A 25,995-nucleotide genomic window follows, 5' to 3' on the forward strand; every position below is an offset into this window, starting at 1 on the left:
TCATTACTTAGACATTTATTTATTGCAGGGGGTCCTTTGCAATAAAAATGTACACTATCCTCTTATTCCTGTTTTACATTTGAGTAAGGATCAAAAAAGATGCTCTTATAATGATGACATACATTTGCCTTCTTCCCAGTATCTACAGAGAGGTACCTTCTATAAATGTAAGCTGCACTTTAAGCTGCACTTTGAGCCTACTCAGAAGCTATGTGCCTGCACAATTAGTTATCTTTTGAATAGAATCGGTCGTTTGTGTATAGGTATGGGCAAGTCAGTGTTTGACAAAAGGAATTATTAAATCTATGGTGTCTCTCAGAAAACCCATTTTGTCTCTTCTTGGATGCCCCTTCAAGTAAATGACAGCGACATTTTTCAATCACAGCCCTCATATGAACACCATATAATCACAAAGCGGAGCATATGTGGACACCACTTTTTTATCTCCACTTATGTTCATGGGCATATTTATTGGGAGAGGAAACGGAAGTAATTAATAGCATAGTAAGACTTCCAGCTATGATGCATAAATACAAAATGGAGAATATCTGAAAGGTGGTGAAAAAACGAAAGAAATACAATGCAAATCATACTTTAACAACTGTCTGGTCCTCAAAATGTATTTACAAGTCTCTTGACTAATCGATGTTTTGAATCATACATTTAATATTTATACATTTCACTGACACCATCCTATTTCCCATGTTGCCTTTTTTGGCCTGTAAGTCTATATATGGTAACATTACATTTGTATTTGGAATTACTTTGTATAGTTGAGGTATATTTCTGTGAAAATAACTTTGAAAGTAGAAAAATACGCCAGCCTGTTGTCGAATAATAATGAAGCTGAGCAAGTTATTTAAAAATGAAAAACACGGTAAAAAGAGTCCTTAGTGCTTCGTGAGGGCATCAGTGCAATGCTTCCCGCATTGTTCTTACATCCTTCATTTCATCATCCTTCCTGCACCCATGTGGCAGTTGTCGAAGAAAAGGTGATAATCTGTTCCTCCTGCCCTTACAAAATCACTAACCGTTTTTCCTTGCATCGGCTTCGACTGGGTAACCTAGAAATAAAATCTAAAATCAGTGAAAGTGAATAGAAGTCATAACAATGTGGGAATGCATAGGAACATTGCACACAAGCACACACACCCCAAATAAACACACAAAATACATCCACAGACATGCCGTGAGAAAGGCAACAACATGCCCCCATATAATGCAAGCTTCATAAACAATTTTACATCTAAAGTAACTCAGCTAGAAATGTATCAGTCCAGACCTTCTTTAGAACGTCACAGGGTCTAACAGAGAACATAAAACAATGAGAATATGGAACCCCACTGGGAAAGTGTCCCCTAACACTGCGTGTGTGGCAGAGGTTTTGGAACACAAGCATATATAAATATATATAAGTATAAACTTCTGAGATGTCCCACTAAATTGAAAATGTGTTTTGGGAATTCCAGTTGATGATCAAATGACCCATAATAACTATAACACAAATTCATACACTTAGGTTTTTTAGTTCTTTTAAAACCTTTCAAAATTCTAATAGCTAACATAACATCTAACCTTTTCCTCCCTCAACTGCTTGCCTCTTCTGCTCGATGGGCACAGAAAGGAAATAAACACTTCCAGTAACACTTCAGCACTCATTACGAGTGACACTTTTAACTATGAGGACAGAGATGTGCACTAAATCTACCCTCCAAAACTCACTTCTGTTACAAAATGCATTTAGCCGGACAACAACGTACTATCTCACAGGTAAAATGGTCTAATATAGCAATGATTTTAATTACCACCAGCGCTATTGACAACTTCATTCATTCAACTTCGTTTCCCCAACACATTCATGGGCAAGAAATTAGTCCAAGATATTTGACATTTGAGCGTCCAGCTGGAAAGTACAAATACAAAAATATGTATATTGTACATTCTCCTTTCTTGGTTGCGGATAAGTGCCTGATTCAATTTTTGACAGCCAGCACTCCATGGGACAGACAAAATTATTCTGTCCTCATGGTGGAGGGAACAGCCATCAACTTTATATATTAGCACCAAGCAGGTGGTCATTTATAATGCATGGCCATCACTGCGGTTCCTGTCAATGCATATTGCTGTTTTGTGCAAGGCAGTGTCAGCAATATGCAAACTTGCACCAAACCATTTTCGTTTTTTATTTTAAAAAAAGATTGGAATTTTCTTTTTGAAAATAAAAGAAATAATGCCCCCATTCCCCACCATGGGATTTATCTTCTATGGCGGGGAGGAGCTTTATTTGCTTTTTACTCTCCCTCACCACCAGGGCTTGCCTGGTGGCGACAGACAGTAAACAAATGGGTACATGCCTACCCATCCTGATTGGCTGGACAGACATGTAGCGATTTCTCCGACAGCCCACTGCGTCAGAGAGGTTTGGCTATGGCAGTGATGGAGTAGTCACTGTCATAGCCAAACCGAAGGGCCGCCTGCATTTAAATCAGATGGCCTGACCTGCATTTTGGTGGTATGTATACTCTGTCACAACAGATTATACATACCACCCACATTTAAATCGGGCTTTAATTCATGTGGATCACAGATGCCTGTGAGTTTTCTTTGTAATTAGAATTATTTTTTGAGCTTTGGGACACTGATTGAGTTTCACAGTTGCATCTTGAAGACAGGTTAGGGCTGAAAGGTTTGCTCCCCAAGTTTGTCTTCTGGGTTTGGTGTCCACTCACGTTGCTTATTATGCTATCAGGAGGGCGACGAAGGTTCCTCTGATGACATGTAAGAACATATACAAATTTGTGGCTGTTTCTGAATGGTTTTGCTACATGTATATTTTTTATTAGTCCTGGGGAATGCACAAGATCGTTGATTGTAAAAGGCCCTAAAGGTAGTCGAATAATGACGGAGTTAAGGATCTGATTGATAAAATCCATATAGTGAAATAAAATAGTATTCGTTCCGGAATGGGTGACATTTTAAAAATGGCTATCACATACAACCCCGCCATACGTTTGTTGATATACTTTTGATATACGTAACTAATATCTGAATGAGCTGTGGCTGTGATACGGGATCACAAGATCAGTGTCTGCCCAACACAAACTTTTTCACCTTAACAGTGTTAAGATTTAGATAAAAATATGTATTGAAGAAACATAAGAGTTTGTTATGAATAAATATTTGGCGGTATTTGTCCGCATGCAAAAATCTGTGGGTGAGGCCAGAGAGGCATATCTGTTGTGTCCATACAAGGAGTTGGAGAAGCCCGTCCTTTATATTTATTTTTTATTTCTACATTCCAGATGGATGCTTGAATATTTTGGGGAACATTTCTTGTCCTTGGAATTTAATGGTTGAACAGTTGAGTGAAATGTAATTGCAGAATGGGTCGGATAGTATTAAGATGCATTGCTATATTACACCATATTACCTGCTAAAACTGATGGAAGTTTGTTGTCCGGCTAAATCCTTTTTGTAACAGAAGCCGAACGAATGTCTCTCAATAGAAAACAAGAGTTACCAGAATTTAGTTTTTGAACTTCTGTTGATAAGATTGTTAACAACTGATTTAAAAGAAACAGTTCCCAGAACGTTTATACTGATCCATGCCTTTCTGGAAAATCATCTTGTACAGCAGATGTCTGTATTAGTTAAATAAATCCATATTTATTTTTTTCACACTTATGTGTATACCTCAGGAATTCATTGAATTAACTGAGATAGCCAAATATGTGTTCCAGCCAAACCTGGATCTTTTCCTAACATTGCTACTTTAATTGCAGGTCTATGTCCTCTCTTCATTAACCATTAATCAATTCCAGCCTACCCCTCTTCATAGGGGTACTCTGTTTTGGGCCATAGGATTTAAGAATGGAGTTTACACTCGTATATTAGACTGTGACTGGACTTTTGGAAATAATACCCTGATCTATGACAGCCCAATGTGGCATAAATAAAGGCCACAAATTGTAGGAGTAAAGATGAAGCTCCAGATTCCAATATCAGCCTGTGCAGTATCTCACCCCGGTTACCCATTGAGGTCTGGTTGGGAATCCTTGGGTGAATGAGGTGGAAATGACTGTGGTTGTGGTAGTTACTGCTATTTAGATTCTGGTTCAAAGATTTGTGGAATCAAGACTAGTCATTACCGCAAGTATCTTGTGGCAGTAAAGGGCTGTCCGAGACACCTATGATACTATCACGTAGTGACAAACCCCTACCACACACCATGTGTTACTAGAGTTTCACCTTTGGGCAAACTCATGAGATGGTGTTTATGTTGCAGTGGTGAAACAAGTCAGAAAACCCATTTACTGGAGATTTTTACCCGCTTTGCACCACACAAGCCTGGTTAAAGATTCTCACAATATCACCATATCTTTGATTACAATGCTGTATGGATGATTGTGAAATCTAGCTGCATGTTTGGACACACATGTTTTGCTGAATTCTGTCCTCTGGAATCGCACTGCCATATACATTTCAAAATAAATGAAAATTAGCTAAAGCAGAATCGACAGATAATTCTAGTTGAAGTGTACTCGTTGCTGTCTGTTGCACATCCCTGATAAACAGGGATGTGTGTTTAGCATGTAGGGCAATTTGCAAAAGTACATAAGTGATCTAAATAAACAGAGATGTGTGAAAATTGAATGTAAAAATTAGCCAGTATGTCTGGTTACATGTGGGTAAGCCTGTGTTTTCTGGCGGCCGCCCACCCACTCTTTGTATAATCGGTGTGCATGGAGAAGCTGGGAGTGCATACCAATGAATGAAACAGGTTGCTTGTGTTCCGGTTCAGGGAAGACCTGGATTGGCAGTTCGGGCTGGCCTGTTCGGATTGGAGCAGGATCAAAAGTGATTTGCATATAACCTGGTCCAAACTGAGGTGACACGGTGTGCAAAATAACAACGGATTGGGATGCGGCCCTGAGTAATTACCATCGGCTGAGATCAATTCAAGCATTTCATAACCCACTTTTTTATATACTGCAATTTAAGAGGGTGCTAAAGATGCAGCTCTTTATGGAACGCTACATCACGATGCAGTAACAGTGCACATACGCTGCCAGACCCCAGATACCTTCCAATCACCTATTTACAATATAACTATATCTTTGACTTCAACACTGTACAGAACTCCACTGCCAAACAATCAATATCAAAAGTGATAAAGACATACATATCTAAACAAAAAGTTGAAAAGCCTAAAGTTAGAAAAATTATATTTGGAAAACTATAAAAAAAACGTTTAAAAAATGTAGCAAGTAAGTGTTGCAGTAAGAAAGGATGTATGCGTTATGAGATGGTTTTTAGGATTAGCTTATTTAAATGAAAATTACACTGTTGAAAAAAAAAGTTACATTTCGAACTTTTAGTTTGGAGCATAATATAAAATACATAAACAGTATTGAATTTGGAGTTTAAGGTTTTGAGCGTTTTCCTTTTCAAACTAAACAATTCAAACTTTCAAGCTAGAGTCTCTAAAGTAGGCAGGACTGCTGGGAGTTGCTTAACAATTCCTCCTGAATGTTTTCCATACTGTGCAGGGAAGCTCACTACTAGTAGGTTTTAGGCTAGAAGGAATTGTCACACTATGAAACATTGTATCATAAAGTCTAGGAAACAATGCACCCTGTAATCAACAAATATTCCTCACCACGTATTGTAATATGTAAAACAATTGTTACCAACCTTCCAGTTTTCAGACATATGCTTAGCATCAACAACCACAGTCTCTGACTGGATACCATAATTATTGCCCTTGTGGATTAGATATGTGCTGCCATCTTCAAGTGTAACCCTACAAAACAAAGAATATGGAACTATTGGGTACAAATGCAAATGAAAATGTTACAAACTTTTAATGGAATGCAACAACAGAGCTGCTTGTGTTGTGAACACAGATCACAAGTGTGCACATTTAGATTTCTAATACCATCTTCACTTAGTTTCCGTCTGTGATGAGAAATGCCCCTGTCAGAGCAGCATGCCATGAAGCACACATGTACATTTGCCCCATATTGAGTGAACACTCCGACCGGGTCAATATGGATACTGTTTACAGTCTGGACTTTTGCGTGATAACATAATGCATTCTGGGTGTTGTAGTCCTTTTTTCTTCCATTGAACTAGAGTGCTTCCTATAAAGCAGTGTGAAATGGACATCACAGTCACGGATCTATGCTATGCTTCGATAGCACACAAGGACCTTTTACATTCTGGGACTTGCAGACCTGCATTTATGAGAGGAATACAAAACTAAAACTACACTGATGCAAAGAAAAACAGCAGAAGTACTCATACCTAACAAGATCATAGGGAATGTGTGTTTAGCATGAAGGGCAATGTGCAAATGTACATCAATGGTGATCTAAATAAACAGGAATGTGTGAACATGGACTGTCAAAATTAGCCAGTATGTCTGGTTATGAGTGGGGAAGTATGTGTTGCCTGGTGGCCGCCCACCCTCCCTTCATATCATGTGTGCGTGCGGAGAAGCTGGGAGTGCGCACCCTTGAATGAATGAAAACTTACAAAGTGCAAACCGATACCCAGAGGGTGTCCTGGTGCTGAACGGACTAGCCAAAGAAGAGCAAAGCACAGACAAATTACGAAAGTTGTAGAAGCCAAGACAGTTTTACATTTCTTTTTCCTGAAAATGATGGAATTATGAATTTCCCTGCTCGGCAAGGAAAGGGAATTCCATAATTTGTCTGAGAGGTAAAAGAAAGACCCATTATTCTGGAAACTGTGGGGCATATTTATGGAATTATCACGCAGCGCAGCAAGTCATCTTGCTGCGCTGTGCTGCGTGGTAGGGAAAGGGAAGGAATGTGCCGTACATAACAAGTAAGTAAGTAAGTTTTTATTGTTTGGTCAATTAAAACCCTAACAATTTAAAGGACATATAAAAATAGGAAATATATAAAAAAGAGAAACACATTTAAAGAGAAAAAAAACGATAAGTCAACTTTCCATCAATAAGAAACTCATAAAATATCATTGTTAAAAATTATTTGCCAAATTATTGTCCATTTTTTCACTGCCAGAGTTCCAGCCCTGTTAACAAACTTTTTTTATTTTTTCAGTCGTTTACCACCTTTTTTTATAGTTAATTTTATGGACCTGGTCAAAAACTTTAAGGAATTTGATCAATTTACAGTTCAGTTGTGGGTCCAATGGATTTAGACACGCGATTATTGCGGCTCTACAGGTCCTGATGCCTCTAACGTTAAAAAGTTGTCTTAATAAGGTGGCTCGTGCATTGTAGAGGTTGTTACATGAATAAAGTCTTCTTTGTGATAGTCGCAGAGTCGACATGATTTTGGCCCTATGTGCACCCAGGTAGGCTGATCTGCTGTTGATGGTTATTTTCCGAAGCATATTGCCATTAATTGTTTTTTCAAATAAATTGAGAATGTCATGTTCAAGTAAGGGGCTGGTGCAAGTGACTTATAATTATTAATCACCGTCCAAGCGTGCAACCTTAACCTGAAGATATTTTTATCGATTTGTTATGAGTGAATTTTTGCTGCTTTATTTATTGCTTGTTTGAAGGACTGGTATGGCAGGTTTTTGTTCCATAAGTCATTTGTACAGGTAATTGACAAAGATTTGTATAGGTATTGATTATAAGGTGATTTTCTGTCATCATCTACTTCGGTCCAAAGGGCTTTATTAATTGGTGATGTGGCCGCATTCAGTTTTAACCGATACCAAAGCTTTACTGTGTTATACATATTCCTTTAGTTTCATTTGTTAGGCCGAATTCAAGACGAACCAGTGCTGGAGAAGCTGACCGTTGTAGCTGAAAACCTTTTTTATAGGTAGAAACTATTAATTCGTTTAAAAGCTCCGAGTCTTTGGCATGAAAAGCGGCACTGGCGTATGTTATCGTAGAAAGGATATTTGCCGCCATCACCGCTAGCAGTGGTTTATATGATGGACCATTCAACTTTTTTGCCAGTTGACTGAAGGCGAATGTGAGAGCGCTGGTTCTCTGAGTCATGTACTTTTTTTGCTCTATGTGATTTTGTAAATTGTCTATTTAAAATCCCAAGTATTTATAGTTTTTTTACTTCCTCTAATTGGTTGCCATTGAGCCAGATGTTCTGCTTGCTTCCCCGGTGACTGCCAATCACCATTGTTTTGGTTTCTGATGTATTTTTTCTAGATTGTTCTCTGAGATGTAATCTGACATTTCATTTAAAACTATTGAAGAACGATCTTTGTTAGACTCATTAACACCACATTGTCAGCGTACGAGAGGTGTGTGAGTGCTAGGTTACCAAGTTTCGGCGGAGGAGAATTAGTGCAATATAGCCTCTGTGCGAGATCGGACATGAACACATTAAAAAGATGTGGGGCCAATACGCACCCTTGTTTGAGGCCTTTAGTCATAATCAGCTTTCTTGATAATCTGGTGCCATCTCCTATCTTAATTCTTATCCACGTATTGGAGTAGAATTGCAGTATTCCGTGTAGTAACCTTTCGGGTATGTTCCAGGCTCGCAGTTTTTTCCAAAGGAGGTGACGGTCTACACTGTTGAATGCTGCCTTTAGGTCTATGAAGCAGAGGTAAAGTTGTTGTTTCCTCTGCTTGCATTTATTTGCTATTAGAGCTAGAGCTAAGATGTTCGATATCGTCCCTATACCTTGCCTGAAGCCTGTCTGATTAACTGGAATAAGATTGAGGTTATCTGACCATTCCTTCAGGTCTTCCAAAATGAGTGCGGCGTGATATTTGGCTTCGACATCCAGGACATAACATTCCTGTCATTTCCCAGCTCTGGTGCACAATATGATGACTAGCACCAATGCAGGCAACCCAGGGTGCAAGGGTGCCTGCGTTGTAAGCAAGATTGTGTTTATCCGGGAAGGGACACTTGCCTGTACAAAACAATCCTGAGAGCCATTTTCCTCTTTCTATGTGTGTTGCAGAATGCAGCACTCATAGAAAGAGGAAGCAGCAGGGATAAATAAAGATATTTCTCTTTTTTATACTTCACCTGGGGAGGCGTAGCATTTAGATGCATTCCCTGGTTTACCAGTGTTGGGAAAACTGGGAATGCACCGAAATCCATGGGTGGATGTTATGTTATGTTATGTTATGTTACGCATTTTTATAAAGCGCACAGCTGCCCCGGCAAAGGGGCGTCCCGGCGCTAACCACAAAAGTCCAGAGGGAAGGGAGGAGGGGATCAAGCCACAGGAAAGAGGTAGGTCTTAATAGCTTTACGGAATGTGGTCAAACAGTCCATAGTACGGATTGACAAAGGCAGGGAGTTCCAGAGCTTAGGTACCAAGAGACGAAAAGATTTGCCTCCAGCTCTGGATCTCTTGACTCTGGGGACAGCAGCCAGCATCAAATCGGATGAGCGCAAGGTGCGCCTAGGGGTATAGGGATTGATAAGATCAGATAAGATCTTGGGACCAGAGAGTTTGAGGATTTTAAAAGCAAGGCAGAGGGATTTATATTCAATTCTTTTTGAAATAGGGAGCCAGTGGAGGCGACGAATGGCTCCTCTTCCGGAGCATGATCTAGACAGACCTAGAATAGCGCGAGCTGCAGAATTTTGAGTGCGCTGGAGCCGATTCAGCTCAGCTTTATTGACCCTCAATAGCAGAGAGTTTGCATAGTCCAGTCTTGAAAGAATGGTTGCTTGGACAATGAGCTGGCGAGTTGCTGAATCAAAAAACCGGAGAGCAGGCCGTAAAGTACGCAGCAACCCAAAACAGGTGCCAGCTATCTTTTTGGTGTGATCCTGAAAATTTAGGGTCGAATCAAACAGCACGCCAAGGTTCTTCACCACCGATTTAGGGGGGGGGGGGGAGGACCCAGAGATGGAGGCCACCAATGGGAGTTCCAGAGCTCCTTGTTTTTGCCTACTAAAAGGACCTCTGATTTACCAGCATTAAGCTGGAGACAATTCTCCGTCAACCAGCCCGCGATAGCTTCAAGGCCCCGTTGGAATTGGGCGGCGTCTTGAGCAAGGTCGTCAGAGAGAGCTACCGTGAGCTGGGTGTCATCGGCATATGAAACCATTGAGAGTCCATGGTGGCGAGCAACAGCGGCCAGGGGCTGAACATAAAGATTGAACAGAGCTGGGCTGAGTGCCGAACCCTGAGGAACCCCCTGCGTGATGGATTTAGTGGCGGAAAAAAAAGGAGGGGCCGAGACTTGAAAGGATCGATCGGTCAAAAAGGAACAAAACCATTCCAGAGCAGCGTCTTTAATCCCAGCTTCTTCCAACCGGCGTAGGAGAATCTGATGCGACACCGTATCAAATGCGGCGCTCAAATCCAATAATATGAGCGCTGCTGTTTGGCCATTGTCAAGGAGAAAACGTAAATTTGGATGCATGGGAACCACCACGCTCCACCCTTGGAACGCCTTCTCAAGGCAGAGTAACACAACACCGCAATTTGTGCTGCGTTGCGTTACTCTAGATTTATCAAGCCATTCAGGGACATGCAAGGTGGCCGTGCGTGGCTTGCGTCGCCTTTGCGTCCCCTTGCATACTACAAGAGCAACTCAAAACCTACATAAGTATGGCCCTGTTTCTGCACAGTGATTTGGAACCCTTTTCAAACAAAGCTTTTTATGGCTCCTGTATACTAACAACATCAGTGCAGGAGTGGACTGCTAAGACTCCAGAAGCTTCGGGCAGAATGTCCTCCATCGCAGCCCTACACTATGCACAATACATGTCAGCAGTGACATGGTAATTAGGAGGAAGGAACCACTCTGGAGAAGGTGTTAACACAATGTTCCTTTTGACTGGTTCACTCTTTAGTGATGCAACTAAGGGGACCATCTAGAGAGGAGATGCACTGAAGAGGCAGGGGACTGGTTCAAAGCCTGTGAGCCAATTTTACCCAGCTATTAAATTAACACTCATAAAATTGGCTATGGATATTTATTTATTTTTTACACCAAAAATGATTATGTTTCATGTTTAATCCTTTGTACATCTTTCATTGTATGTATAACTATTCTTACTAAATTTACTGATCACAAATTGGCACCATGTGAAGCTGCATTACACATCCTAGGCGCCTGATGCATAGATTTGGACATCCACCAAGCCTCAGGGTATAATACTGGCAAGATAGATCAGGTGGTTAATGCACTTGTTTCAGAGGTCTGAGAGTTAGCATTTATTTAATCACAGGTTTCAATTGCCGTAAAGTAGCCTAAGGTGTTTTTATGCTTCATACAGATCACTGTGTGTAACCTGCATGTCATTTGTTTGATTGCTAGTGAGGTTGCTGGGTGGGATTTTGTGTTTAGTGCTGAAGTTCTTGTTTAACATACTGCAGACAGCTGCTCCTAAACTGAAAAGGCATACATGTGAAGTCTTGATAGTTTTGACTCAAGTTTATGTTTCCCCTCATGCTGGTAAGTACTCCACAGAGAAGCGTATTCTATAAAGGCCAGAAGCAATTCACTTTGATATATGTGCCATATAAAAGTTTGCTGTAAGTGGAATCACAGTACAGGCCCACACGTCACACATAAATTACAGAACTACAGAAAGTAAAATGCCTCCCAGGGCTGGCATAGCACACCACCCGCTTAATGCAAGCACACAATCAGGAGAATTTACACGAACCCTAACACAAGAGCTTGCTCATTTTTACGCCACGTCATAACTTTTCTTATGCAGTAACATATGATGTTTCTTCATACTGAAGGAAAACAACCTCTCATTACAGGATAGGGCGAAGCATGCAAATTTTAAGCTAAATGTCTAGATTTACTAGCTTTGAACCTTGGCTATGACCAGGCACAGGAATCACTTTAGTCTGACCTTTGAAAACTCGACACTATAAAACAGAGTCAATAAATCAACGAATAATATATGTCTCTGTTCTATGATCAATGAATAACTTGTCTTTCTTGTTCAGAATAGTATTACCTTACTCCTGAGTGGCTCATTACTCCCACAGGCACAGGCAGGCTGCCCATAGGTCTGGTTAACCGCTCTGCAAATACAACAGGTTGATTGTAGAGCTTGGTTAGCTGGGATTTAGTTTTCATGTCATGTGGAGGAACCACGCCTGGAATAGAATATGCTGGTGGTTATCAAACAACTCTATCTCATAAGGTTTACAAAAATAGATATTTGGGACTACTTTTAGTTAAAACGAGTAATACATGTTCAAGTAATAAATATAGTGGACATGAAAAGCTAGAAGAAAGTTAGTTCACATTTGGTATTAAAAGGTCAAATCATTGTTATCCTGTAGGACGAAAAGGGTTTTCTTTAGATTAATCAATTTTTGTTATTTCCAATAAATTTTCTCTGCTCTGTGCCTTCGTATCAATTCTAGGGCAAAGATTGCCACACTCTGGCTTATAATTAGTGTCACTTGTAATGAATGCTCTGATTCCTCTGCCGCTCAGGTAGGATCTTCACGTTGATAGTGGTGCACAACTGGACGGCGGATCAAGGACGGCCATACTTTACTTATATTTAACTATTAGACATCCCCTCTTCTCCAGCTTCAGCCCTGTTTACTTTCTGTGAGTACTACCCTCTCCCTGACTCAAACATTAAAGGCCTGAGCATGAGTTTGGCGGGCTGACCGCCCAAGAACACGCGTCCGCGCCAGCCACGAGCCCACAGACTGCCGTATTATGAGTTGACCTGGTGCCAGCAGTGTGAATGCAGAGATCTTGCGCTGATGGTGAGTACTTTTTACAAATATATCAATGCCTATGTGTGCATTTCGACTGCATAAGTGTCGGATGCACACATATACATGATAAATGTGGAAATATACCATCTACCCATTACCGAAGTCCGACCCATATATGGCCTGTCCTGGCAATGGGTATATGGTAAAAAATGGACTCTCCTGTAGATCGTCGCAAACAGGGTCATATCCTCGGGGTGAGGATCCTGCTGTGAAGGGGAAACCTGAGGAAAGGGGTGAGTACGCACCCCAAATCCTTTTTTCCACCACCTTGAAGCAGATGGTCAGACCGCCGTGGTCAACTCATGAAAAAGGCAACTCGTAATACGGATGGCAGTGCACCTCCCCTCTACCACCCTGTGGCCGCTGCCTTTCCCCGACCTCGAACCCAGAGGTCTTGGTGGTTCAGCCGCGGTCTTCGCATAGGCCATCTGCCCAACTCATAATACCGCTGTTAGACCGCCAAGCTCTCCGCGATCGGACTGCCACCACCGGTGTGTTGGTCCACAGACCGCCAAACCCATAATAAGGCCCTAAAAATGTGTTTAGGTGCACACAGCCAACTGAATGTTGTGTGAAGTGCTCCTTTGATATATTGTACACAAATCTGGGAAAGACACACAGTCTCTGGCTCAATGTCTTGATGACAATGATATATGAAGGGTGTGATCTAGCTAGTGAATCCTGCTTGCCCCTATGGAACTTCTCTCTTGTGGCTGTGGAGTGAAAAATGTTCTGCAGGACAGTGAGTGTGATCCATTTGGAATAAAACCAGTGAACCTGTTACAGCTGGACCTTTCTGCTTCCATGAAACTTCCCTCCTGTTGTTGGTGGTTGAAGAAGGTCTTGTGGACAGAGGAAGCTGGTACTGAGGACCAACTGGAACTAGACATTTTGCTGTGGACCTGTACTGGATTTGTGGAGATCCAAATACCACCTGAAACATGAATTTGTGTCTGGGTTACCAGTTCCAAGGCTTTTAACATCTTAAACTAAGGTATTTTTTATCTATCCCATTATCTATGAAGTTAAGTGTTAAGTTGTTGCAAAAAAAACCATTTTATTTTTCTAATGAAGATACTGAGGTCACTGCTTCCTTTCAAAGTAAAAAATAAATGCACTGCTGATCCCTGCGATTCATTTTTCAGAAGAACACTTTGCTTTCTACACTACATTTGTTCTTGCTATATCCTTTAGTCCTTAAGACTTCCTTCTTTTTTGTGACATTTTACTTTTTAAATTACTCTCCTTCTAAATTAGTCTGGACTATTTATGACCTTTATTTATTTATTTATTTAAGAAGCTTATAGAGCGCACAGCTACCTAAAGGGGCCTTCCGGGCGCTAGAAGCAGACAGTAAGCAGAGATGCTAATGCAAACTGAAGACAGAGCAACATACCAGGTGACACAAAGTAAGCAATGAGTTGCAGTTCCTGAGAGCTAACGGAAGAGAGTTCCAGAGTTTCAGTCCTAGAAAGGAGAAGGCGCGCCCCTTAATACAAGCCTGGCGAAACCTAGGCTTGGTAAACAGTGCGAGGTTGGCTGATCTCAGCGATCGGGTGGGGACGTAAGGAGACACCAGATCTTGGATGTAAGAAGGGGCAAGTCCGTGTCTAGCTCGAAACTTGTAACATAAGGTCTTGAATTTAATATATTTATCAACCTTGAGCCAATATAATTTGTGGAGTAAGGGAGAGACGGAAGCATATCTAGGCATCCGGGAAAGAAGGCAGGCGGCTGCATTTTGGATGATCTGCAAGCGATGAACCAAGGATTTATCAGCGCCCAGATACAGTACATTCCCATAGTCCAATCTGGACATTAACAGGGCCTGTAGCACTGTTCTCTGGGCACTTAGAGGAATTACCAGAGGATTTTCTTGAGCCATTTGAGAGTAGAGAAGCAAAAGGCTGTGAGTTTAGTGACCTGCAGCTCAAGAGAAAGATTCTTATGAATGATGAACCCGAGGTTCTTAACATTATTAACTGGCATGGGCAAAGGCCTCAATGTGATGGGCCAATGGCTATCTCCCCAACTTCGGTTTTAGTGCCATTAAGTTTTAGGGTGTTTCTGTTCCTCCAAAGGGTGACATTAAACAGGCGTACGACAATACGGTGAGGCCAGACTCTTCAATCATTTCCATTAAGGGGCTAAGGTAAATGTTTGAAAGCAGGGGACTCAATATGGACCCTTGTGGAACCCTCGAGGTCAGTGTTAGGGTTGTAGATGTATTGTTAGCTGATAAGACCTGAAATGTTCGATCTTTCAGAAAAAACAACAGCAACCTCAAGGCAATGTCAACAATGACTGTGCCTCCAATCTGTTCAGAAGAATGAAGTGTGAGACCATATCGAAAGCCGCACTTTAGATCCAGAAGGATAAAGGCGGCGGTTTCACCAGAATCGAGTTCTTGCCTAAGGAGTTTTGTGACTCCTAGTAGGGCGGATTCAGTGCTGTGGCCTGCCCTAAACCCTGACTGGGATGGATGCAGCAGATTATGAGCAGTGACGAAGGAGGAGAGGTGAGTGTTAACGTGTTTATCCAAAATTTTAGAAAAAACAGAAAGGAGAGAAATTGGCCTAAAGTTTGACCAACAATAAGGGTGATGGTCACTTTTATTTTATTAGCTGCATCGTTATCTTTTCTAGTTGTTGTACATGTGCAACAGACATTTTTCCTGAGGAAAGCCTATAAAAGGCTTATAGACTTGAGCTGTGCTAACAGCGGTGAGCCATTGATTCTCTCACAAACCAGATCATCTTTTAGGAGTCAGGTTGCTCGGGTACAGCTCACGTGACCCAGAGATAAGGTAGGTGTACGGACCTCTGTTCCTACGAGGAACTGTAAGTAAGAGATATCTCTCTGCTGCATTGTCTGCTTAATTGGCCTCCTGAACGGCCGCCTCTTACTTTTCTTTTTTCATGCTACCACTGCCTAATTTTACGAATGCTTGTAACATATCTCGAGGGACCCACAGCCGATTCTCATGGGGATTTCTTCCCGCTTTATTTGGGTGAGCGCATTACGACAAATACTTACCTGTTCTTTCTTGTATACAGTGACCTGAGGTTTGCCATCAATGGTGGGACCTAGTATAATCTATATGTCATACGCACTATAGTTTGCCTACCGACCATGTCCTGTTTGTCCTGCAATCACAATTCAGCACTTTCGCCATGGCGCGAAAACAACTACACGTAGGCCTATATGTTTTTTCGTCCTGTATTGTTATTTTTTTCTCCATAGCTCACTATAGCTTCAAATGATGGATGCTAACAATAAACAAAGACCACCATGAGCACCTGGTCCACCAATGGGACATTACTCACAGTCCGCGGCACCTTGTGAGGCTAGTGGATTATTGTTTTAGCACATAAATAATTAAATATAAGTTTTCATCATGGAGACCCATTCAAAGAATTCATTTCAATGGCATGCATCAAATTAGACACTACCCAGTCAGTTACGCTTTCATTGTTTTTTTCTGGTATTTCTGTTTTTGTTACATCTTTTGGGGCACACATATTTCACTTTCATTTAAGATTGGGATTATTGTTAAGGATTTATGAGTTTAAAATGATAAGAAGTTGTTTCCCAGTTTTTGCAGTTACTCTGCATATTATCGAATAGGACTAAACAGCATCACAAATTTCAAAATGTTTTGGCCATAACCTATAGTTATGTTGTGGGGACATACTTTTACTTTTTGCATGTTTTATTTATTCCATGTTGAAACTATTCATAATTTTACTCTTAAAAATAAACACAAACTGCCATAAGCAATCCAAGTAATATAAGATATATTTGATAGATTTCTCTATATAGCCTTCAGAAGTTAAGATTTATCAGTGTTGCAGGTAAGTAATAATAACCTGTTGTTATTAAAATGCCACTATTTTCAGTATTAATGGTAGTCTATTTATATACCTTGGAATGTCAGCATGGTGAGATTTGAACCCCTACATGAATCTCAGTGCCAGCACTTAACTCACCGAGCAGTCTTATAGCTAACAATATCTAAAAGGCTCCACTCCTGTCAACATGTGCATGGTGGTCACACTTACCTTTGGAAGAGCTGGAGAATGAGCTCATCTTGCTTTGCTTTGTTTTCTTAGTTCAGAAGTTGAGCAAACACTGAAATAAAGTCAATTCACTATTATTTTTTCTTTCGCGAACAGGCAATTTAAAAAACTTTTCAATACTGGTTCCTTGGTTTATCAGTTCTGCTTAATATAAAGCAAATAATTCTTAGAAAATATTTCGCAGTGTAGACATCTGTTTTTAATGCGGTAATTACATCTTGGCCTAAAGTATAGAGGATTATGTACACAATCCAACAGCATTGTTATCTCTTCATGGACTCCTAAATCAAAATATATAGATACTGAGGACACCCTGCCTATAGGTTATATAGTTAGATTGATTACCCCACAAGGAATGCAATTTTTTTTGCTGATAGCTTTTGACTCAGTTGGATGAATCATCAAAAAAGGAAAAGTTTGAGTCTGTTGTTTCTAAATATTGTTTCTCCGCGTGAGTTCTTTTAGGTAGTTTTGATATTCTGTCCGGAAAGAAAACAAATTTGGCATGTGCCCAGTGCCCATTTTCTTCTGAGTGCCATTATCATACAATACACGTACATTGACAGTAACACGCCTGTTCCCGTGAGGAAGAGCCAGGCTCTAGACTCATACTGTAATCCACCAACCTCCCGTGTAGGACTTCCAGAGGGTGGAATGGCTACACAAACTCCTGGATCAGTCAGGAACAGGGGAAGAGGGATATAGGTGTAGGGAAGGTGAGATAGAAACATACCATGTCAGCAAGGACCCGTCATAGAAGATTCTTTCTGCAAACCTGGAATGGATGGAATTGTAATAAGCAATCTCAGAGTTGGGACTAGAGGTCTAGGTACTTCAGAGGAGATGGCAGTATTGAGCCCGAAGGCACCAGGAAACAACCTGAGGCCCAGAAGCACCTGTAAGACTATCAGTCAAAGCAGCTGTAGTGATGGGACCAATCCGGCCAGGCACCATGGTACCAATCCATAGCCTTTTTTTATTGTGACTAGGAGGGGCCATGCTCCCTCTCCAAGCCCTGACTGAGAACTATCTGTAGGGTTGAAAACCCTACTCAAGCAACAACCACAATCCTTGTCCGAGTAAATCATAAAAGTCACCAAATTATTCTGTGCTAACCCTCTAATTGCTTGGCAAAAAAGCAGTCAGGCTTAATTTAGACCCGTTGTGTCATGTATTTATGTAGCACACAGACAGAAATAAGGTGAAAACTATTTGGAGAAATGTGTAACAAATATTGCATTGTATAACACACATTGTCCATGTAGGATTTTAAAAAAAAAAATGATAGTTTATGGGGTTTCACACTTTGTACTAGGCCCTTCAGAACAGAATTAAAAGCAGGGTTGTTATGATGACATATGCTGTTATGAGCCATTCTTTCCTTGCACTACTTTGCCTATCAGCCGCCCCTTCTATGTGTTCTGGAGCTTTAAGGAATACTTATATAAACGGAACAAAGTCCAGAAAGTGATAAATCGTTCCATGGACATCGCATTGTTTATTACCCGTTGCTCTATAGTGATGCACTACAAGGCACAATCCCTTCAGAGCATGCAGCACTGGTGCTCAGCAACACTGAAGGGAGTAGGGCGGAGGCTGTGGCATTGTGGAGAGAGGAGGTCAGGAGGCTCAGAAGGATCCCCATGGCGGCATCGTGGGAGGCCATACTGTATGAATTATCTACATTTTTATATTCCATTCCCGAAAGTTAGAGGCCATGTGGACTAGGTTGTTATGTGTCTGGAGTTGCACCGTCCATGGACCTGTAGTTGGTCCGTGCCGTGGCCCAGTCGTGGGTGACGCCCCCAGGCATTATCTTTTTGCGCCACCACTATAAGAACTGCATACTCTGCAGAGGGGGGAGAGAGGGCAAAATGCCAGAAGTCCACTAGAACAACATATAGGGAGGCGGGGGATAATAGTGAAGGAATAAGTGGTTGTAATCAAGGAAAGATAATTGCACACACTGAGACTGTATAACTTTGACTGGATATTGCCTACTTTTTTTTGTTACACTGTTCTATTTTCTTTTTCTCCTATTGTATGAAACCACTGCCCCCTGGCTGTAAGACAATTGTATAGCACTTGTTTGTAATGCTTGGTGCTCATGTAAACTGTAACTGTACTTTGTTGAAAATCAATAAAATTGGTTTCAAATTGAATACTGATGTCCTTTGCATGCTAGAATATCTACCTTTTTGACAGTTCTTTAGGCCTGATGCCTTCTTGCATGGGTAGCTCTGTTACCTTGTGTAGGAACTGCTTATTGTGGGATGCAAAAAACATAGGGGGTCATTATGATGGCGGGTGGACTTGAATCCGCCCGCAATCTATGCGGGGACTGGGACCGCCCACTTGTAAGGCGGCAGTCCTGCACCCCCGATTATGATACGGCCGCCACGTGGCGGTTGCATCACCCATACTTTGCATTGTGACGGGATGCGTTCAGCAGCCCCCGCCACAATGCAAAAACAAGCATTGGCATAGCCAATAGGTCTCGCCTTTGGGACCTTATAAGTGTTTAGCCATGCAACAGTTGCATTACTAAATACTTATAAGGTCCCAAAATCGAGACCTATTGGCTATGCCAAGCGGCCGTGCGGCCGCGAAAGTGATCGCAATTGCGGTAAAAGCGTCACGCGCGCCCGCGCACATGCACAGTAGCTCTAGGCTGGCCTGGTAGCACTTTTTGGAGCCCTCTCAATAAGTCTCGCCAGACCAGCGCATGCGCTGGGTCAGGCGAGACCTAAAACAAGCATTTGCAATGCAATAGGTCTCGCATTTGCTAGAGTTTGAGCTATTGGCATTATAAATGACAATGCCTTTTACTAATGTATTTTGAAAACCTGCAAGCGTAGCGTAAGCACACACTTTGTACTTCTAGTCATTGCTTATGAGAAGCAAGGCTGGCAGTAACTGCGCCTCTTTTACTGCCAGCCTTGCTTCTCGTAAGCAAGGACTATAAGCCCAAAGAGCGCGTTAACGCACCGCTTGCAGGTTTTCAAAACAAATAAAAGGCATTGTCATTTACAATGCTAATAGCTCAAACTCTTGTAAATGCGAAACCTATTGCATTGCAAATGCTTGTTAATATTGGAGAGGAGCCAGCAACTCCCCCAAACAATGAAGTCTCACAAAAACCATGACAAAAAGAACATTGGCAAGCCAAAAAGGCTGTAAGTCAATGCCAGACGTATGAACTTTGCCATTGATTGTTTCAATTGCTTGGGCACATTAACTCTGACTACCATCATCTTCTAGAGTCACGACTCTAAGTTTGCCTGAAGTTTGGTAATGGCTTCACTGTACTGTAAGTAGCTGAAGTCCTTCACTCTATTTTATCATTTCTCTGGTTTCCCACCCAAATAACTCCAGTGAACTTGGGTTTCATGACCGTATCCTGTTCATGCCAAGCTGCTATGAGCTGTTTTGCCCAAGCCTTGTAAGGTACTGAACTCCAGATTTTTCTTCCTTGGTTATTTTGATTTTCTTTACCCTAGGATCATAACTATGTTGCCAACCTTCTCACTCATACACTTCTGTGAAGCAGATGTGCATCTGCCTATGTATAGCCCTCCAGAACCTTTCTGTTCTTTAGTGAACATTTGAACAGAATGGCAAGTGGTGCTTTCACCATCTTTGAAGTTCCTTCCCATTGTGGATATATGCCACCCAATCTTGGTATATTCAGCGTTAAATGTGTATACTTTCTAGTTCTCACTTATTTTTGGAGTCTACAGTTTTCCTATACAATCATGTTAAGAAATATTGGTTCAATACTTTATTTTTCCTCTGCCAATCTCCTACGTGCACATTTTTTAGGCCGAGAATTCGAGACCTCTTGTATATACTTTAGTATATACTTATATGTGTATGTACTTTGTGGGCTCTGGAGATCAGCCCTAGGACTTGTCTGCTTCCACTTCTGACCCTAGTGCTTCGATTCCAAGAAAAAGGAATGGTTTACATAGAGTGGAGATACCGAGTAAGAGCAGACCAGTTACAAATATATATATATTTTTAAATGCTGCACCTTTAATAAGGTCCATATCACAGGGATGCATAGACTCCGCATTTCATCCAGAAGTGAATATCGTTTACTGCTAAGGCAATGGAGAGCCTAGAGCGTGCTGTAGATAATTAGTAATACTTTGACATGCCCTAATCTCCTGAGCTCTTAACCGCGCACGTCTTCTTGTGACCCTATCTGCTTCCTTCGCACTAATGGAGACGCTTACTTAAGTCAGGCACCTTTGCAGGTACGCAGACCGTGGAAGAGGCCTAGTTCAGCTTTCCATCCTTCCGAGTTCGGTAAAATGACTACCATTAAATTGGTTAACATTCACCCCTGCAATTTACAGCGATTATAAAATGTGTAAATACAGCAAGAGGGACAAAATAAAAAAAACTAAATCCAACAGCTTCTTTCTGTATGCCCAGCGTGCCAGAGGTTCACTGAAAAACAAACTCGGCTGTTCCCACCTCTTATCTCTAAGGCCGGGGGAGGGGTCGTCAACTGCACACCGACCACTGAAGGAGCATTGTTATGGCAACGCTCCAGCTTAACATACCCAGCACTGTGTAAACTCAACACAAGACAAAAGTTATGACTGTCGCAACCACCATCACAAAAGCAGAGAACAAGTTTACAGTGTGAAAAAAAAAAACGGCTGAAACAAAAAAAAAACAGCTTGTTGAAGAAACGCACATAAAACTAGTAATTATGCTCCTGAAATGATGCAAAGCCCGAGTGCATTAATCATTAAAGGGAAGGGGCCGTATTGACAGAACACATTGTCTGCCCGGAGAACGCGCGTCTTGTGCACAGCAGCTGCCAGGTTGTATTAGCTGGATAAAAAGGCCAACGTAAAAGGCAAACATTTTTTACCCCTTATCACGGCCGCTATTATTTAATGTGTACAAAAAAAAGGTTTTGACGAGCTGCGCAGCCCGTCCCACTAGTGGTGGGTGTGAAAGTAAAAGTGCTGATGTCCGCCTTGGAGTTTACACATTATAGGAGCTTGATGTCAGCGCATGGCCATGTGCCAAGAGGTCTCTCGGTGTGGCACTGTGCACGTCTGACTGCACTCACTTTCCTGAAGAGTTGTTGCATGTACAGTCTCAGGCATGCTGTGAGTCCGCCCTGCACACCCCACTTCTGAGAAAAATACATATCTTCCAGAATGTCAGTTAGAGATAAGCCAAGACAGAAGGAAAGCCGGCAAGTGCACTGCACACTATAGTTTCAATCAACGTACTCAAACCTTGCAGTGCCAGCCACCGGGCGATTGAGAGTTTGTTTACCACTGCCGCCTGACTCCTACAGAGTCCGGGACGCTGCAACTGCACATTCCGCCTCGGGGGCAATTGAATTTGTGTTGGGAGGAAGGGGTCACATTGATTGGTACACTGATTTTTAACAGCTGACCCGAACACGGCTGGCGGCCGTTGCAAGCACTCAGGCAGCGCTGCGAGCGTCGTGATTGCCACACCACAAACTAGTCAGCTGCCCTCTCACAACAAGCTTTGGCACTGTAGCAGGAAAAAAGTGGTGATCAAAGAGAGAAAGATACTGCATGCGATATAAAGAGAGAAAGTTAGAGACCTGGGGAAGAGATCTCGCGCTCAGAGGCGCAACTAGAGCCAAATTTCGGGGGGGGGGGGGCTAAGAAAAAATTTCGGGGGGGGGCTGAATCTTTTAAGCCATAGGCAGAGTGGAGCTGCAGGGGCTCTTAGAAGGGGATGAAAAAACAGCGAGGCCTCATTAACATGCAAATGGTCTTTTAAAGACCTGTGAAGTGCTCGGGTGCGGCTGTGTGCGTGCTGGGAATCTGTCTCATCCCGGGCTGTCACACACGACGGGGGGTGGGGGGACTGAAGCCCTGTGAGTCCAATGGGTGTTGCGCGCCTGCTCACGCTATATACAAAACTGCAAAAATAAAACCAGAACGAAAAAGAAAAATGATGGCGCTTGAAAGTAAAATGGTTGGTGCTCAGATATCAAATCATGACTGACAACATGCTTTAAAGTGTCAAAAATGATTTCGGACGGTCAAAAGTTAAATCAACACTCAATGCGATGGTGTAATCCATGCCTACGTTATAAAACAAAGTCATGCTTCTGGGCTCAAAAACGGAGTGAATAATCAATAGCCACAAGAGCGCTGCAACTTCGATACGTGATTACCGTAGCGTGAACTCGCGTTTATATACATGGTATATAATGTGGTGACAAGGTTACCGGGTATAAGGTAACAAGGTTGCCATGTACTAAGTGATTAATCAAAAGGCACATAAATGCTGCAGCTTCAAGACGTGATTGCAGTAGCAAGAATCCTTACGTCTCTATGTTGTATACAATATGGTGAGAAGGTCACCAAATGTTACTGTGAACGCGTGATTAAAAACTCCAGAAAGCTCGACTTACTGGAGTAATTTCTATAACCGTCCGGGCAGCTTGCAAGGAGAACGGTACAGATTCGACGTGTAGCACGAAAATAAAAAGACGTGCCGTTTGTGCGTCTTAAAGTGAAAGCGCTTACTTAGCGGACAATTGAATAAAGTTAATTGCAAAAAATAGCTGGTAGCATTATGCTGCGTAAAAACGATGCATCAGATACAACAAGCTCAACGTGCGGGCTTCAAGAATAAAAGTTTCATAAATTATGAAAGAAACGAAAACATAATCAAAGACTCCAAGCACAATTAAATCCGACGTAACAAACAAGCCCGGCGGAGCGTGGGCGGGGGAGCGGACCCTTTGAAGTGCTTCAAAGGAGCCAAAGCTATAGAGAAGGGAGGGGGGAGTGGGAGCAGCTGTGCACGTGCATGTGATCGTGCACTCAAGGTTTAGGCCAGCCAAAACAGTGGGTAGCACTTTGAAAATCCCACATATAAAATGTCTCTTCGAGCCTTTGGCTCGCGGGACCTAATGAAGACACTTGCATATCCCTGCACTACGTGGCAGGCACCATGCGGTGGCTGCCACATGGTGCAGGGATATGTAGTGCACTTGACCCGGGCCCAGGGATGAAGGGAGGCCCGCTCCGGGCCCCCAAATTCGTTTCTGCCTGTCTCTTTGTGGCAGGTTGACCGTCGCGAAAAGACCGGCGGAAAGGGATATCGTAATCTTAGACAATATTTTCGTTCCTCAAGGTGGTCGGAAAAGGACCGCCTTGCAGGACTGTGGCGGGCGGTCTTCACGACCGCCGCGCTTCACCAACGTTTCCCCCGCCATCGTAATATGGGCGGGGAAAACAGCAGTACGATGGTGGAGGGCCCATCACTGCACGGCTGGCGGTGGCGGGCCCTCCGCCATCATAATGACCCCTACAGATTTTATTTTGATTTAGACTAGCACAGATTCTATAAAATTCATTTTTGAAGAATTGGTAAAAAGGATCTCATCTTGAAATCCCTTTGCGAAAACTGGCTCCAAACTGCTTTATATTGAAACCTGTAAACGCTGTTTTTTTAGCTGTCAAATCATCAATTCCCCTATTTAGAGATATGCCAGTAGATATATATACACAATGTCAAATCCACTGTAACATGATTTATTGTAATCGCATAGGGTTTGACTAATGTTTATAATGCACAATTTATCACTTTGTTTTCTTCTCTTACTCAAATGATAGCTTCATCTTATTTCTTGAGGCGTTAGTCCCGCCTCCAGCTGCTGGCTTGGTTGCTCCCTGCCCCAAAGTTCGGGTCATAGTCGAGTCCCTGACAAGAGTCATCTATCGATGGTGCTGCAAACGGGCTGGCCAGCGTGCATTGTCAAAAGTGAATTCTCCCTCTATGGCGGAGTAGGTGCAAACACCCGGGCACACCGATGCCAAATCGAAATCGCTTAAAAGGGTATTCACATCAAACTTGCAGAAAGCATACTGAACAGACCACGCGTCGCCTGGCCCACCCCGTACTCACGCGTCCTGCCCTCCCTGCAGCGAGACACACGGAGCACGCTTTGTAGGCTGATAACGGTATCTCGTGGTACAGATGTAACCAGCCCCCTGCCAGTGGTCTCTCGGGCCCCGGGGCCTCTATGCGTGTCGCCTCACCGCGGGGAATGGGGTCACGCAGCACATTAACACCCCCCCCCCTCCCCCCTGAAAGGCGACCTCCAGCGGCTCGACTACCCCAAGACGTGCTGGGCTGGGCGCCCCTATCACGTCTGACAGCTAGTGGGGAACGAGGCTGTTAGCCCAATACGTCGTTTTCAATAATTAGGTATTTATTAGAATTAGCTGTAATAATAAAACAATTACCTTACAATAATTTCGAAGTCAGGAGATGCGTTGATCCTGCTTGATGTGTAAACTGGCTGACTGCTCCGCCTTGTCGTCAGGAGACCCCCGAGTCATCCGCTGCTGTGCTCTCCCAGAGAGCGTCGCATCGGTTTATATAGGGGCATCCACCAATCAGATGGCCGAGCACCTGGCATGAAATCAGCGGGGTTTCCCGAACCCTGCCTACTCACGCTTGTGATTACTTTTATAGGAGGTGACATCATCTATTGGAACTTCTTCTAAACACATCGCCCTGCAGTGACCACACTGCAACGCTGATAAACTTCCCTTTCGTTTTTTTCAACGAGTTTTATATAGCGTGAACTTAACTCGAAGGTATCAGAGCGCTTTACACGAGTACCAGTTGCGTTACAGACGGAAATATTCATTTTTGCTAGGCACGGGGAGATTGATTTGGCCAGAATCACAGGATGTTCATTGCGGAGACTCATTTATATGGTGCTTCGTACCTCTGATGGGGCGCTGGCGGCCATTCGTGGTCAAGTATTATTTATTAATTTGTTCATTCATGCAGTTTTATATAGCGCGGACATTACCCAAAGGTGTTAAGGCTCTTTACAGTATCAAGATTCGTTACATAAGATACAAAATTAAAAACATAACATAGGGACATTGTTAACCCCATGCCCTCGGGGTTTAGAGTGAGGAAAGGTCAGATAAAATGTCTTTGAATGAGGATTCCTCCGATTTAAAGAAAACCGTCCAAGTGTGGCAGGCAACGCCCTAGGGGTGCTTGAAGGAGAGGCTGTCTCTATCCTGTGACTACATGACGAGGGATGAGCTGGAGTTGCATTAGTGTAGCGCTTCATACCCCACCGCGAGGCGCTGAATTGCTACATCAGATGGCTAACGTACTACATTGTGAGTGCTTGGTTGGAAGGGTGTTGTGTTGGCAT

General features: G+C 42.5%; 1 protein-coding gene across 2 annotated transcripts; it reads right to left on the minus strand.

The window, feature by feature from the left end:
* LOC146830705 (uncharacterized) lies at nucleotides 1-25,167 on the minus strand. Of its 2 annotated transcripts, none has more exons than XM_085604902.1 (5): nucleotides 25,063-25,167; nucleotides 16,770-16,839; nucleotides 11,925-12,066; nucleotides 5,695-5,803; nucleotides 1-1,064 (listed from the first exon to the last, which is right to left on the minus strand). In XM_085604902.1, exons 2-5 carry the CDS (start codon nucleotides 16,795-16,797, stop codon nucleotides 945-947), a joined length of 399 nt encoding a protein of 132 aa, XP_085461028.1. In that variant the 5' UTR covers nucleotides 16,798-16,839; nucleotides 25,063-25,167; the 3' UTR covers nucleotides 1-944. The 2 variants fall into 2 exon arrangements, with proteins under 2 accessions (XP_085461028.1, XP_085461027.1); XM_085604901.1 differs by having other exon boundaries at nucleotides 25,058-25,167.
* Nucleotides 25,168-25,995: the final 828 nt, after the last annotated feature.

The sequence above is a fragment of the Triturus cristatus genome, chromosome 5_1 (assembly GCF_964204655.1).
Source record: "Triturus cristatus chromosome 5_1, aTriCri1.1, whole genome shotgun sequence".
In the NCBI taxonomy this organism is placed as follows: Eukaryota; Metazoa; Chordata; class Amphibia; order Caudata; family Salamandridae; genus Triturus; species Triturus cristatus.

Coding starts and splice junctions, on each gene's coding strand:
- LOC146830705 (XM_085604902.1), bottom strand. CDS start 16,797: ATGAGCTCATTCTCCAGCTCTTCCAAAG. Junction 12,067..16,769: donor ATTCTCCAGCTCTTCCAAAG/GTAAGTGTGACC, acceptor ATTCTATTCCAG/GCGTGGTTCCTCCACATGAC. Junction 1,065..5,694: donor ATATGTCTGAAAACTGGAAG/GTTGGTAACAAT, acceptor TTTTATTTCTAG/GTTACCCAGTCGAAGCCGAT.